We start from the raw sequence: 15580 nt of genomic DNA on the forward strand, positions 1-15580 counted from the left end.
GGATTGGAACAGTTGTGTGCCTGCCTTTCCTAACTTCGGAGCTGCATGTAAGCTGTAGGCCTTACCGTTTTCTGTTGTTATGAGGTGCCGGGTTCAGATTGAACATTTTTTTAAGTTCTATTTCCTTTCTTTTTTAAATTGTATTTTTCCATTATCATCTGTTCCCCTTAACTATTTACTAATAAGGACTTCCAAAGCACACTTTTATTTAACTTAAAATATTAGAGCATAGGAACCCCATGAAACTACTATAGAGAAATGAAACATTATTTTTTATGGTACCTCTGTAGTATCTACATTAATTGTGCTATATTACTTTGCCATTTTGTCATAAAGCTAGAATAAGAAAAATGAACCAGTTTTTCATCCCATGGGACTCTAAACCGTTCCTGTGTTTCCATCCTTGTCTAGCCTCTGTTTTAATTGTCTTTTTGGTCATCTTTGAAATAGGGATAAAAGGAATTTGCCATTTACACCTATTTTGGCATCAGTGAATCGCCTTATTCGTTATCACCTTGGTACTGTGGCCAAAGGATCTTTCATCATCACCTTAGTCAAAATTCCACGGATGATCCTTATATACATTCACAGTCAGCTGAAAGGAAAGGTAAGGAGAAAATAGTTTCCTGGACTTTCTGTGGACACATGCCAGACATCACTTCTGCATATAGTAAATGATGTCATGTCCAAAGCTGTGACAAAGCTTTCTTCCATCCTGGCAAAGAGGAACCCAGCCCTTCCTCCCTTGTACCCCACTCTTGCACTCATACACTCTAGCAAAATCCATGTCATCATTGATTTCCAGAAGTGTCCTGTGCTTCTCTTCCTGTGTCGAGTCACACACCTTCCTCCTTAGAACCTCTTCCCTGTCCTTGACTATGGAAATAACTTGCATTTCAACATAGCATTGCTCAAATGCCACCCCTTCCAAGAAATCTTCCCTGATTCATCCCAAATAGTGTCTCTCTCTGTTCTCCACTTTCATAGCTCTAGTATCTATGTCATATTCAGATTCTAACCTTTTTTATGGTCAGGAGCATTTTTTTTTCTCCTTCTAGATTGTAAAATCCTTGCTGGTCTACTATACCTCACTATATCTTATGTGCAACAGGTGCTAAAGATGTGTTCAGCTGATGAAAAATAGTTCAGCCATTACATTTTAAGGGAAATGGGGGTGGGTGGGGAGGCTTTGGAACCTGGGTTAGGATTTTTAAGCTTTTTGTTTTTCTAACTTTTGGAGTATTCTTTATGATGGTTTAATCCTTTGGTCTTTAAAAATTATCTCAACTGTGCCTCCTTTCCAGGAAAATGCCTGCGCCCGATGTGTGCTGAAATCCTGCATTTGTTGCCTTTGGTGTCTTGAAAAGTGCCTAAATTATTTAAATCAGGTAAACTATTTTAAAAATAAACCTAACATTCATTTACAACTCGATGTTGGTCATTTCTTCTTCCAAGATAAAATGATTGAGCCTAATAGAAAGGCATCACGTGTTCTCATAGTGTTGTACATTGTGCCTTCCTTGATTGGGTATCTCTATTCCAATCATACTCTTATTTTTTTAAAAGTAACATACGTTCTTACCAAGGCTCATTATTAATTCATTGTGATGCATTAATTAATATCATTAGAGTTTGTCTCTCGGGAAAGACATTCGTCTCTTATGACTTAATTTCCATTCTTTTCTCTTTGATTTTCCATAAGAATTTGTTTACTGTAGGCATAGTCCTTTAATTCTTTAAATAGATAGGTAGATAGATAGATAGATAGATAGATAGATAGATAGATAAAACAAGCTCTGAGCGAGCCAGAACAAATAGGTCTTTAGGCCATGCAGTGTCAGTTGTCATGCGCCACCAGTTTGTTGCCTCTGCTTTGAAGAATTTAGACGATAATAGTAAAGAAGAGTATTGATATGGAGGCAGAATAGGTCAGAGTCATTTTGTAGAACAATATGGACGTCCTAATCCCAAACCATGCTCCAGTGCCACACTGCATGGGAAATGCAGCTGGCTTTAAGAAAGCTTTAGATTTTCGAAACGAGCCATTTTATTGTAGTATTTTCAGCATAGGTGTTAAGAGTTTTGCGAATAAACAGGGTGAACTCAGAGCTGCTCTTTGCTTCTGTAGGTGCTTATCTAATGTGACGTGAAGCTGATTTTTTACATCTAATCTAACAGGTAGAACTCACTTCAGGTGGAGAGATTGTTTCAATCAGAATCTGTTTCTCTTGGGCATTGGATTACTCAGGCCTTGGTTTGCTGTTTGAAGATAGTACATTTAACCCTGGATGGTGTCTTCTCTCTGGCTGATAAGCTCTTAAGATTATAAAGCTTTTCACTATATAGTATTGAGTGGGAATTGTAGAGAATATTTTTATATTTTTTGAGCACCACTAACTGATACTATACTAAACACACACACACACACACACACACATAGTCTGTCCAGAAGGTACCCAGCCTTGTAATATGAAAAATAGAGACATTTATTGAAGAAGATGTAAGATACAAGAAACACTGTACCTAGGACAATGACGCCTCAGTCCTCTTCAAAGTAGGCATCTTGGGACCTTGCACAGCTCTCCCAATCACCATCAGCTGCCCCATCGTATTTTCCTGAATCTCATCAGTGGTCTGAAATCTTTTCCCTTTCAAACGTGATTTTAGTTCTGGGAAAAGCCAGAAGTCTCAGGACCCCAAATATGGGTTATAGGGGGGCTGAGTCCCTCAATGATTTGATGTTTCGCCAAAATATGCTGCATGAGATGTGATGCATGAGTGGGCGTGTTATTGTGATAAAGCTGCCAATCACCAGTTGCCTTCTGGCCTTCTGAATCATCCAAATAGTTTCTGTGGAGCAATGTTCAAGCTTAATGCAAAATTTGATGCAGATTTGTTGCTCTACTCGCTCAGTCACTTTGAATGTGACGGCCACACAGTACACATGCTCACTCAACAGCCTCTACTGCCCCCACTGACTGCCGCCCCCCAGTGGAGTTATCATTGTTCACACATATGCATTCCAGTCCACTCTCCTTGGCTACCAGGTTATATTGATGTTGCACAACTGTTTTCATTATGTTAACAATGGCTGGCAGGACTTTTTCTGGACAGACTATAGATATAGATATAGATAATAGATATAGATATAGATACTTAGTCTCTTTCTCACTATAACTCTGTGAGGAAGACTCATTTCCTCTGGTTTATAGGTGAAAAATTGAGACTGGTATCTCATGACAGATCACAAAACCTAGAATGGAGGAAATTTTCAATCTAAGTTTGCCCAGCTCTTGCCGTGATACCATGCTGCTTCTTGTATAAGTATATACACACTTTGTGCAATACAAAGAACACTAAACTAAATTATAGTTTATTATAGAGAATATGTAAACATCTCAAATTTCCATGTATGGTGCTGCAAACTAAGACAAGTGATGGTTTTAAAGACAATCTTATTTAAATTATGATTTGCAACATCAGTTTGATTCTGATGAACCCCTAAAAAGTCAAAAATTTACAACCAGACTGAAATCCATGGTATAAGTTTGATTTTGTGCCCCCTCCATCCCTCACTCAAAATAAGAAAGGGATCACTTTAATTGCCTCTTCCTGTATTTAATTTAGAATGATCCACGCATGTCCTGTTTCTCTTTCCCTACCATTACTGTCTAGCTTGTCCTTATTGAGTTATTATGTAAGATTTTAAACTTTAAGAGAATTTCCAGGTCCTTAAGCGGAGAAAGGAAAGGAGGTGCGAAGCTGGGGAGGCTGTGCTCAGGGACAGGTGGCCAAGCAGACCTGAGCTACCTACGTGGCAACCTCTGTCCCAACACATTTCTGCCACGTGGACACTACTTTTTCGCTATATCCTGTCCCACTACAATGCTACCAGAGACCACTTGTGCTAATAGGTGTTGCGCATGGGTCACCGGCCAGCAGTGACCATGGAACGCTGTGGGTGGCTCACCGAAAAACGCGCGAGAAAAAACACACCATGCACAGAGACAAACTAGTTTCTGTGGGGAAGTAGGAACAGAATGGCCACCCCCCTAGTGGGGAGGGCCCTGATTTACCGTCCACACATGCTTTTATTGGGCTCATTTTGCATAATAATTCAGGTAAAGTACAGTACTTATCAGTGGGAAGTAAGGAACTATAGAAAACAAGGAACTCTGCTGGTCTATTGAGTGGGGGCCAAAGAGCTGTAAGACTTTGAGGAACAAACTTCCTCCTTGGACCCTTCTCATTCAACAAAGAAGGTTTCACAGTAATTTACATGTTCTTTCTTAGGCCTGATCACCCAGGGAATCTGCCCTTTTCAGCACAGAGCTGCACCACCCTGTCATGGTTTCAGGCTTAGCACGGGAACTAAGGCAATAAGGAGATTTCTCCGAGACGATGGGAACTCAGGCTATGTCAAAGCCGAGGAGCGAGGGTCCGGCACCCTCTTTTGCTGCAGCCCCCAAAGTCCTTCTTTTGGGGGGCCTCCCAAAGTGATCGTGCCTGCCTTAGGTCGTTCCCCCTGTGGGGAATCTTAACCGTCTTTGGCTAACCGACCAAGCTTTTTGGGGTTCAGCAGCAGAAGCAGCATTCCTGCCAGGGAGATAAGCTTTTGTCTCCTTGCTGGCTTATGGTTCCAAGGGCTTTCCCTTAGCCTTAGCCTAGGCGGGGGTTTCAGCTTCTGATACCAGTCAGGGCGGTTCCCAACAAATAGGCATCCTTTTAAAGAGACTCCTGGTGTTCAACTTTTACCTTGCTCTGAGAGTTAATTAGTTTGAAGCCTGTGTCCTGCGTGAGCAGATGTTGGGCACCAGCAACATGTGAATCAGTGGTGCCTCTCTGTGCATGGTTAGCTCTAGATCAGGAAGGCTGTCTGAGAAGAAGGTGGATGGGCTCTAAAAATCTCAACTAAGTAGTCTGAAAAAAGCCCAGAGAGCAATTCCTTCAGGAAGCTACGAAGGACTCAGAATTTCTTGAGAATCGTAGCGTGAATCCTTTTAGACTAAGGAGGTGCAGAAGCAGAGAGAAATGTTATTGACTTGCTGTGATCTGGAGCACATTTTTCTTTCTGAAGAGGTCATCGTGACCTTCGTGTATCACACGCAGCTCATCTAACTGCCCCGGAAGTGGGAGAAAGCTTGTAAAATAGCCACCTGGTGTTTTCAGTTAGGTTGGGTACAGAGGCGTGGCACAGACCTGTAGGAATATTGCCAAGAAGGCCACATTTCTGTGAGCCTAGCCTACCCTGGGGCTGAGGAGTGAAGAAGAAAATCATTCCTTCTTCCTTCCATGTCTGCAGATAAATAGGCTTCTGCTGTAAAAGTGAATGCAGTCAGTGGACAGGGTCAAGAGGGAAGAGAGACGCAGCACACAAGGAATAATGATAGTTCTCAAATAAGCTGATGCTTCTGAAACTTAAGGAGGACAACAGAAAAGCTTTTATAGTTTGCCTTGGAAATGTTGGGCCTGTACCTGGAGTCAGCTGGTCTGAGGACAATGGGAGAGGTCAGAGGTGTATGGACCTTCTCTTCTGTCTCCTCTTTCAAAGAACGTCAAGTTCAACTGCAAAGGATAGAACAGCGTAATTAAGAGAAAGTTGTCTGTCCTTATTGAGGAGATGGGATTTAAGGCTACATAGTTGACTTAAATGGGTTGTTCGGTATCCTTGATTCTAGGCATTATAATGCTTTTTATACTTTAGGAAGCATCTCATTTTATATATTTATATATATGTAAATTATATGTAAAATATGATAGGGTATTTTTCTCTGAAAACCTGTTATTAAATACAGTTGGCCCTCTGTGTCCATTTGTTCCATATCCACAGGTTTCATATCTGCACACTTAAACACTGTGGATGGAAAACATTTTTGTTGGGGGGGGGTGTTATGTTGCTCACGTGTACTGTGTAGTTAAGCCCATGATGGTTGCATCTATATTTAACATGTACTGACTTTTTTGTCATTGTTTCCTAATAAAACAGTGTAACAACTATTTACACAGCATTTACATTGTATTAGGTATTATAAGTAATCTAGAAATGATTTAGGTATACAGGAGGATGTGCATCTGTTACGTGCACACACTACACCATCGTATGTGAGGGATGTAAGTGTCAGATTTTCGGGAACCAAACTCCTGCAGATACCGAAGGATGGCCGAAACTGGTTCATGAGTCTCGTGATCATGTCTTAGAATAGGGGAAGAAACATTTTTGGCTCTGTGGGCCGTATAGTCTCTCACCATTCCGCCGTTGTAGCATGAAAACAGCCATGTACAATAGGTAAACAAATGAACATGGCTGTGTTTCAACAAAACTTTATTTGCAAAGGAGGCAGCAGGCAAGATTTCGCCCACAGGCAAGTTAGAGGACCCTGTTTTCTAATACATTGCTAAGTGGGTTTTTCTTTTTTTAGTGAGTACAGAAGGAACTGGTGAGAAATGGGAACTGGTTTTGATTTTGGAGAAGAGTTCAGACAAGGGCAGTTTTCCATGGTTTTTCAGCAGAGTTACTATTACACAAGATCAAAAGTATGGTTTATTTTGATGTCATTGAGGCATTTTGCAGAATGTTTCAAAAGGAGCTTTGTAAAAATGAAGAAATGTGGGGCGCTGCAGTGAGGCAGTTAACTCCTTGGTGCCTGCTCTCTTTTAACTGATAAGAAACACTGAGGTGACAGTAGAAGAGACCAAGCAGCAAATGAATCCTAAGAAAAACTTGACAGGATGATTTCTTTATAACACTGTATATATTAGCTTTTGAGATAAAAGGCTGGCAAACATAATACAGTACTATAATCTGATAATAAATGACCCCAATTTGTGCAATGGAATTTCATATATTAAAATCCTAACTGTGTTTCTCAGAGAGCACCATAATTTTCTACTGCTTTATTGCTGAAAAAGTTTATGAACCTTAAGTAGTAATCTGCTCAGTACAGTCCTCTTTCCTTGGCCCTGGAATGCTCTGCATTTTTAATCAGCGAATTTAATCATATAAGGGCAAATTAAATTTTTGATAAGTCAAACCTCATCTCCATAACAGGTTCCTAATAACTAATAAGCATTCGGTTGGAACATTCATAAATTAAAGATTGTCTCTGTCTAGCTCGGTGCTTAAAGCTTTGTGGACAACACAGTGTAAAGTCAGCCCTCGTGTCCAGCAGTTTTCTGGCAAATTGAACATTTTGAACCCACCGATAGTTAAGTGAGTTTAAACCAAAACCAAACCAAACATTCCTCAGGACCAAAAATTGTAGTCACAAAATCCATAGACTTTCCTAAGAATCATGCACATTTGACTTTCTAGTACTTACTCACATTTCCCAGAAAATGCCAATGCTATTCTAAAATGCAATATAAAAAACAGGGGGGAAATCAGTCTGTGATTAGTGGGTCAGAGACGACATGGGGCAGCAGAAGCAGGTGTAATTGAATAAAAGTGGGTCATCTGGGACTCGGCACTACAAGGAACAGAAAGCCAGCTCAATCTGACCTAAAAAAGAGGAGGGGAGGGAGGGAGAGGGAGAGGAGAGAGATCCTTAGCAATGTATTAGCTGAAAAGTCCAGAAATCTGGCTAGTTCCTAACGATGCAAAATATCGTCACCAAGTGCAAGTACCTGGTTTCTCTCAAGTGTTAGCCTCACTCTCAGTTTCACACTGTGATCTCCAGCACCTCTAGGTTCTGCCCATTGTGTTGGCAAAACGTCCTTGGCAATTCAAACCCTCACAGCTCGTTACCCAGGAAAATGAGAGAGCCGCTCTGTCAGGAGCACCGATGGATGAGAAAGAAAACTTCTTTTCCCAGAAGTCCCAGGGAATGTCATTTACTTTCATGGGCTCTGATTAGCTTACGTGCCAGTTTCTGAACCTGACTTGCCCACCCCGATAACAGCTGAAGGTGGTATCGACTCCTCTCAGACTCTGAAGAATGGGGGAAGGGCTCTTTTCTCAGATGACAGTTCAGGTCCTGCTCCCAGGATGGAGGGTGTAAAATAATTGGGCAGCAAACAGCTATCTGCTAGCTGTGGGAAGTGACAGCGTAGGAGAGAGCACCAAGGAAGAGACGGTGGGTGGTCCAGATGAAACAGCACAGCAATCTGATGCTGTTACATATTTGTGCAGCTTTTAGAGCATCACTGAAATGGTGATAATGCATCCCTGATACTCACAGGGGTGCACCTCAGACATCTAGGAAAGGTTCAGTTATGTTTGATGTACTAAGACAGGGAAGAAGTTAATGGATGTTGGAAAGGTTAATACGTATTTTAATAAATATCGGTGTTTTTAAAGGATAAAAACTAAGCCAACTGAAAAGTTCATTTTATCATATCAGGTAATTTTTAAAATAGCTCATATTTTCTTGTGCTTCATCTTAATCTATACCTCCCCAAAGCCATGGGTTTAATTGTGAAATATTTTTTACAAGCTAGGCTTAATTATGCTCGATTTCTGTCTTAACAAAGCGAGATTGCATTTATTGATGAAAATATCATTTTCGCTTCTGTCCAGAATGCATACACAGCCACAGCTATCAACAGCACCAACTTCTGCACCTCCGCGAAGGACGCCTTTGTCATCCTCGTGGAGAATGCTTTGCGAGTGGCCGCCATCAACACAGTGGGGGATTTCATGTTATTCCTAGGCAAGGTAAGGCCAAGTATGTTATCTTGAGGTATACAGTAAATTTTTGCATATAGACATATAGATATAGGTAATTGAATTTCAAAAACATCTAGGCCACCAAAATACCAAAAGTATTGTAATTTAATATCTAGGAAGCACTTACAAAGCCCTTAATACACATGAGGCACTTTTCCAACTACTCTACATGCATTGTGCTCATTTAACCCTCACAACAAATTTGTAAAGGAAGCTCTGTTGTCATCTTCATTTTACAGGTGGGGAAACTGAGGCACGGGGTGGTTAAGTGTAACTTGCCTGTATTTCTGCTTACATATTTTGAACTGTAGAGAACTAAGTAACAGCCTGGGTAGGTGGTTAGGGGCACTGCGTCTGCAGCTTGACTGTCTGGATTTAGATCCCGCCTCTTTCACTGACTAGCTGTGTGACCGAAAGCAGGGCACATAACCTCTCTGTGCCTCAGTTTGCTTCTTTATACATTTGGGGTACTAATAATGCCCGACCCTTAGAGTTGTGAGGATTAAACTGGTCAGTACATGTAGTATGCCTAAGACATTGTTTGTTACAGTGTAAGTTCTCAATGAATGGTAGCTGTCATCGTCACTGTATGTAAGCCACTTTAAAATAGAGCTGTTGGGGAGTGAGACTTAAATGTCCTTAAAAGTGTCTGAGAAGAGGTAATTTATTCTATACTGCTATTAAAATCTGTAAAATAATAAAGAACATTATAATTGGATTTTGTTGTATCTGTATTTCAAACCATAAAATGCTCAGACAATTTGAAAGAAATAGACACCACCTCTTTAACTTAATAATTTATTGGTGTCCTATGTTCCCACCCAGTGTTTTGTCGTAGGCTTGTATTTCTACGGTATAACAATCATAGCATACATACCCGTTTGTTCTGCTGTTTTCACTTCTTATTATATCATACATTTTTCATATTGCTTTGATAGTCTTCATAATTACTCATTGTTATTATGGTCAATATTTCATCCAATGCTATTTTTAAAATATATTTTATTGATTATGCTACTACAGTTGTCACAGTTTTTCCCCCTCCGTCCTCCTCCACCTGGTGTACGCCCCATTCCCTCCAGCATTCCCCCACTTAGTTCATGTCCATGGAACATGCATAGAAGTTCTTTGACTTCATTTCCTATGCTGTTCTTAACATCCCACTGTCTGTTTTGTTCCTACCAATTTGTGCTTCTTAATCCCTGTACCTTTTCCCCAATTCTCCCCCTTTCCCTTTCCAACTGACAACCTTCCAAATGATCTCCATGTCTGAGATTCTGTTTCTCTTCTGCTTGTTTGCTTAGTTTGTTTTTTAGATTCAGTTGTTGATAGATATGTATTTGTTGCCATTTAATTGTTCATAGTTTTGATCTTATTTTTCTTAAATAAGTCCCTTTAATATTTCATGTAGTGATGGCTTATGATGATAAACTCCTTTAGCTTTACCTTGTCTGGGAAACACTTTATCTGCCCTTCAATTCTAAATAATAGCTTTACCAGATAAAGTAATCTAGGTTGTAGGTCCTTGCTTTTCATCACTTGAATACTTCTTGCCAGTCCCTTCTAGCCTGCAGTTTCTTTTGAGAAATCAGCTGACAGTCTATGAGAACTCTGTCATAGGCAACTCTGTCTTTCTCTTGCTGCTTTTAAGATTCTCTCTTTATCTTTCAACTTTGGCATTTTAGTTATGATGTGTCTTGGTGTGGTCCTCTTTGGGTCCATCTTGTTTGGGACTCTCTGTGCTTCCTGGACCTGTATGTTTATTTCCTTCACCAAATTAAGGAAGTTTTCTTTCATTGTTTTTTTCTAATAAGATTTCAATTTCTTGCTCTTTATCTTCCCTTTCTGGCACCCCTGTGATTCAGATGTTGGTACTTTTGAAGATGCCCCAGAGGCTCCTTAGCCTATCCTCATTTTTTTATTCTTTTTTTTATTGCTGTTCTGATTCAATGTTTTTTTCTTCCTTATGTTCCAAATCATTGATTCTCAGGGGATTCTCAGCTTCATCCCCTCCACTGTTCTCTGTAAATTTTCTTTATTTCATTTACTATAACCTTCATTTCTGACTGGATCTTTTTTATGCTGCTGAGGTCCTCACTAAGTTCCTTGAGCATCCTTATAACCAGTGTTTTGAACTCTGCATCTGATAGATTGCTTGTCTCCATTTTATTTAGTTCTTTTTCTGGAATTTTAATCTGTTCTTTCATTTGGGCCATATTTCTTTGTCTCCTCATTTTGGCAGCCGCCCTGTGTTTGTTTCTGCATATTAGGTAGAGCTGCTTTGACTCCCTGTCTTAGTAGTGTGGCCTAATGTAGAAAAGTGTGCCAGTAAGTTGGATGGGGAGGAACCTTAGGTAATCACCAGGGCAGAGCAGCCCGAGTTGCTGCTCTGTGGCTCTCTGTAGGGGAGGACTCATGGAAGGAACAATGCCACTGCCTGGCATCTGGGAGGAAGCTGTCTCCTTGCATTTGCCCTGATGCCAAACCCTTCAGTGTCTCCCCGTGTGCCACAGGTGCCCTTCCAGTTCTTTCCCTGGTGCTATGTCCCAGAAGGGGTGAGTCTGTGTAAGTCCTAAGTCCATTGTAGGTCTTTTTAGAGGAGACTTTTGAGAATCCTGCAGTTTCTTCCACCACCCCAACCCCCACTGGTTTTTATAGCCAGAAGTTATGGGGACTTACCTTCCTGGTGCTGGAACTCTGGGCTCAGTAGTCTACTGTGGTCCTGGGGTCCCTCAGTTCTGAAGCAGCTCTCCCAATTTTTATCTACGGCACATGGGTGTGGGAATAACCATGCTGCCTCTCTGCACATCCCCACACATCTCCGCATCTCCGTGCATCTTCACGTCTCCTTCCCTCCTGCCCGTCTGGATGAATGTAGCTCCTTTAATTCCTTCATTGTCGCACTTCCAAAGAGCTTGATTTTCTGATGATTCTGGGTGACATTTGTTTTATAATCTAGTTATAATTTTTGCTGTGGTAGTGCAAGGAGGCACCTCCATCTTGACCAAACTCAAATGCTATTCTTAAATATTCTCTCATGGCCCAACACTCAGGTCCAGCCACTGTGCTTTTAAAATGTTTTGAAAGGAAAAAATATTTGGTGTAAAAAGGCAATGATAGCACTGTGTTGGCTTAAGTTCTTAAGCAACTGTCATCTAAAAAGAATCCTAGAACTATACTGATAGTTATTTTGAAAATATATAATTAAACTTACATTATGACTGTTGGGTTTGTTTCATCATGTTTTTACAATAAGCGTTTTTTTTAGTAGTAAGGGCTGAATGGATGAGTCCATGTTAAAGACTGACGAGTACAGTGCCTGACACTTAGCAACTCAATGCTATTTATATGCTGTATGTTCATTTATATGCTATAGGACTAATTCTGGAACACTTCACATTTTTTGTGTTTATGTTTTACATTTTTATAATTTATCCATACTGCTAAGAAAGATATGAAGTGACTTGAAGACATATATACACAGAGTAATAAAAATACAAGGGAAATTAGAAGCCGTATAGGGAAATAAATTGTACTCAGGGAGAAAATTATACTAAGTGGCAACATTTGGTCATGATGCTGGTTTTAGTGAACTCTGACTGAGCCACTGCTGGGGATCGGGTACTGAGGGAAGTGCATTATGGGAAGGGTTATGTTTGGCCTCCTCTGTAAGGTGATCTGTTATTATTATCCTCATTTTATAGCAGAAGAAACCAAACTTTAGAGAACTGAGCAGGTTGTCCAAATTTAGAGACTTAGAACATGACAGACCTGGAGTTCAAACTCAGGTCTGTCTGCCTTCTACATTTTTAATCACTATGTGCTATAATCGCTTCCACTGACATTAACTTGACCCTTAGACCTTTTTTTTTTCTTTTAAGTCTCTTGATTCAGTAATCCAAGTGATTGGGAAACCACTGCTAAAACATAATTTTAAATACAGAAATATACAGCATTATTTATAACAGTAATCAATTGTAAACAGTGTACTACCTAACCACAGAGAAATGGTTGGAAATAATGGTCAACAGACTATTATTCATCTATTAAATCATTTTTTATTCAGAGTTTATAATATGATAATGCCTGTAACACAGTAAGTGAAAATGCTGAGTAAAACTGCTAGACTGCCACAGTACTGTGTTTAAATGTGCATAAGAAAAACAATGAAAATGAACCCCTCTCCCATTTTACAATAGTAAGAGAAAGTTCTATACGTTAAGTATGCATTCGTTTTATGATACAAAATATATATAAATGATAAATACTACGTCTTAAAATTGGCTTTGAGTTTTTCAGCAGAAAAAAATTTACACCAAAATTTTTTCTTTAGGTTTATTGTATCACAAATATTTATATTCATTCAACAAATACTTATAGTAATGTCCTAGGGACTATTCTGGGTGTTGGTCATATACTAGTCAATAAAGAGAATTTAAAATCCACTAGAAAAGGCAGTTTTGTATTCCTCTTTTCATTTTGCATTATATTATGAACATTCCTATTTTATTCAAAATGTTTTAAACATGATTATACAATTGTTAGATCATTTTTTAAACCAAGCCCCTGGGGGTTTTTGCAGTTAAATTGTTTTTCTTTTTTACTGAAATAAAGTGTGCTGCAGTGAAACCTTTGCACACAAACCCGTGTCCCCGTCAGTGCTCCTTTCCTGCGGCCAGAACCCTAGAAGTGGGATTAATGAACCAGAGTACATAATAAGGTTCTTGATACGCATTGCCAAACTGCTTTCCAGGAAGATATAAATTTGAATAATATAATCATAACATTGTAAAAAAAAGGACTTAAAACCATGGGAGATAAACATTTCTTAATTAAGAAATCCAAAAAAGGACAAAAATAACAAGAAAAATCTTCTGCATGTCCAACATATTAAGATAAATTCTGCAGTTGAACTTCTTAAAAATATAGTGTGATCACGGTAGAGTACATCTTTTTGAAATGAGTTTGTTTCCATGCAATTATGTGGCTGCTAGTGTGCAGGGATAGCTTCTGATCAGGTAGCTCAACTAGGGAGATCGTCTGAAAGGCAGTGTCAGGATCGAACTGTTGATGTACACAGTGACTTGGGTGAATCTGGGGGTAAATTTGCTGAGTGAAACATGCCAATCCAGAAGATTAAATAGTACATGATTCCATTGACAGAACAGGCATGAAATGAAAGCATTATGGACATGGAGGGCAGATCTGTGGTCACCCAGTGAGGAATGGGGTTGGGGATGCAGGGGTAGCTATAAAAGGCTAAGGTGAAGGGTCCCTGTGATCATGGAAATGCCCGGTGTCTGGGCTGTATGGGCCTCAGTGTCCAGCTGTGCTGCCGTTCTATAGTTTTGTAAGATGTTGTCCTTGAACAGAACTGAGTAAAGGGTACTTGGGATCATTCTGTGTTATTTCTTACAACTGCATGCAAATTCACAGTTATCTCAAATTTTATTATTTAACTTTAAAACCCTGAATATTTTCAAAAGAATGCAAAAGAAAATGTCCTGGATTCCATTTCTGTGGTGCTTAATGGGTTCATGGAATGGTAAATTGGATTTGGAGGGGACCGTAGCTCCTCTGGTTTAGTGACTTGTGACTTGTAATCAGTGACTCTGAGTCTCAAAGGTAAGACTTAAGTCTAATAGACATTGCAGATTTCCCCCCATAAAGCTATAATAAAGAATCAAAATCTCAAGTTTCTTTGCTTCTATGTGAAATTACTTTTACCTCTATTTTATAATATTTTTCTAATAACAATTGCACACTCTAGTTGGCAATTTATTTGCCTTTGGATTAATAAAAATGAGAATATGAATTATTACTTGCAAATGCTATTTTATTGGTAACCTAAGTCTTTCAAATCAGGGGTTCCGTGGGGAAAGGACACCATAAAAGGCAAGATTTATGGTGGCAAAAATAAAGGAACTGAGATAACCAGACACTGTGTTAATGCTTTTAGAGTGCTGATCGTAACAGTTATGGGATGTGTTGTGTCTTTTAAAGATGGAATGAAAGGCTCAGAAGGGGTACATGAACTTACTTAAGAGTCACACAGCTAAGAAGTACTCACTCACTCTGATTCAAAGCTCCATCTGTCTGACACCAAAACTGTAATCTTCGCCTTCCCCTTCTTCCTACCATGATCCCCTTCCTCCCTCCTCTCTGGTCACTGTCCACCTGTTGCATGTTTACTTGTCTGTGATTCTATTTTGTTAGTTTATTTTGTTCAAGATTCCACCTACAGGTGAAATCGTACGGTATTTGTCTTTCACCACCTGGCTTCTTTCACTTAACATAATATTGAAGTCGTTTCTCACGTGACAATATCCACCTTCCAGCTCTACAGCTTTTCTCTCAACGTCAAGGGTTTCCTGAGCTACACCTTCTACCGAGCTTTAACTTTAACATTCCAAATGTGTTTTAACTTTTAGTGGCATAGTGAGAGCGTAAGGAACCTCAGCCCTTCCATCGGGTGGATATCAAAAATTTGAGCAAGAGTGTAAGAAATAACTCATTCTAAAATAGCTGCCAGTAAAGAAGAAAATGAATGTGGTTAGCTGTCTGTGGAAATCACCTCAGGAAAGTCACTAGCAGGGAACAGTCATAAGAGCTGCCCACGAAAATGTTGTATATGGAGGGGGGTCTTCCAAATCATGGACAGACCCAGATTTGCCCCTGACATCATCTGAGAGAAAGATTAACTGACAGCTTAGCCCGTGTGTCACCTAATGCATTATAACTCCTGGTTAAGTTAATGATGAATGAGAGGTGCTTTGGTGGTGTTGATAGATAGTAGTAAAGAAAAGCCAAAAGAAGAATTCTCCGGCAGACTGTCCTCAGCACTGGTCAAGGAGAGGCCGATGCAGTTCTAGAGGACTCTTTTCCTTTGTTACTTAAAGCTGGATGCTACACCAA

At 39.8% G+C, this 15580-nt stretch overlaps 1 protein-coding gene across 3 annotated transcripts in view; it reads left to right on the forward strand.

The window, feature by feature from the left end:
* The window catches only part of SLC44A1 (solute carrier family 44 member 1), a 171879-nt gene that overhangs the window by 108938 nt on the left and 47361 nt on the right, over positions 1-15580 (forward strand). For all 3 annotated transcript variants that reach the window (XM_036021993.1, XM_028506228.2, XM_036021992.1), the window contains exons 11-13: positions 451-607; positions 1305-1388; positions 8516-8653. In XM_036021993.1, coding sequence (XP_035877886.1) covers positions 451-607; positions 1305-1388; positions 8516-8653 — 379 coding nt within the window. The remainder of the gene's footprint in view (positions 1-450; positions 608-1304; positions 1389-8515; positions 8654-15580) is intronic.

This window comes from Phyllostomus discolor, chromosome 3 (assembly GCF_004126475.2).
Source record: "Phyllostomus discolor isolate MPI-MPIP mPhyDis1 chromosome 3, mPhyDis1.pri.v3, whole genome shotgun sequence".
NCBI classification, from domain to species: Eukaryota; Metazoa; Chordata; class Mammalia; order Chiroptera; family Phyllostomidae; genus Phyllostomus; species Phyllostomus discolor.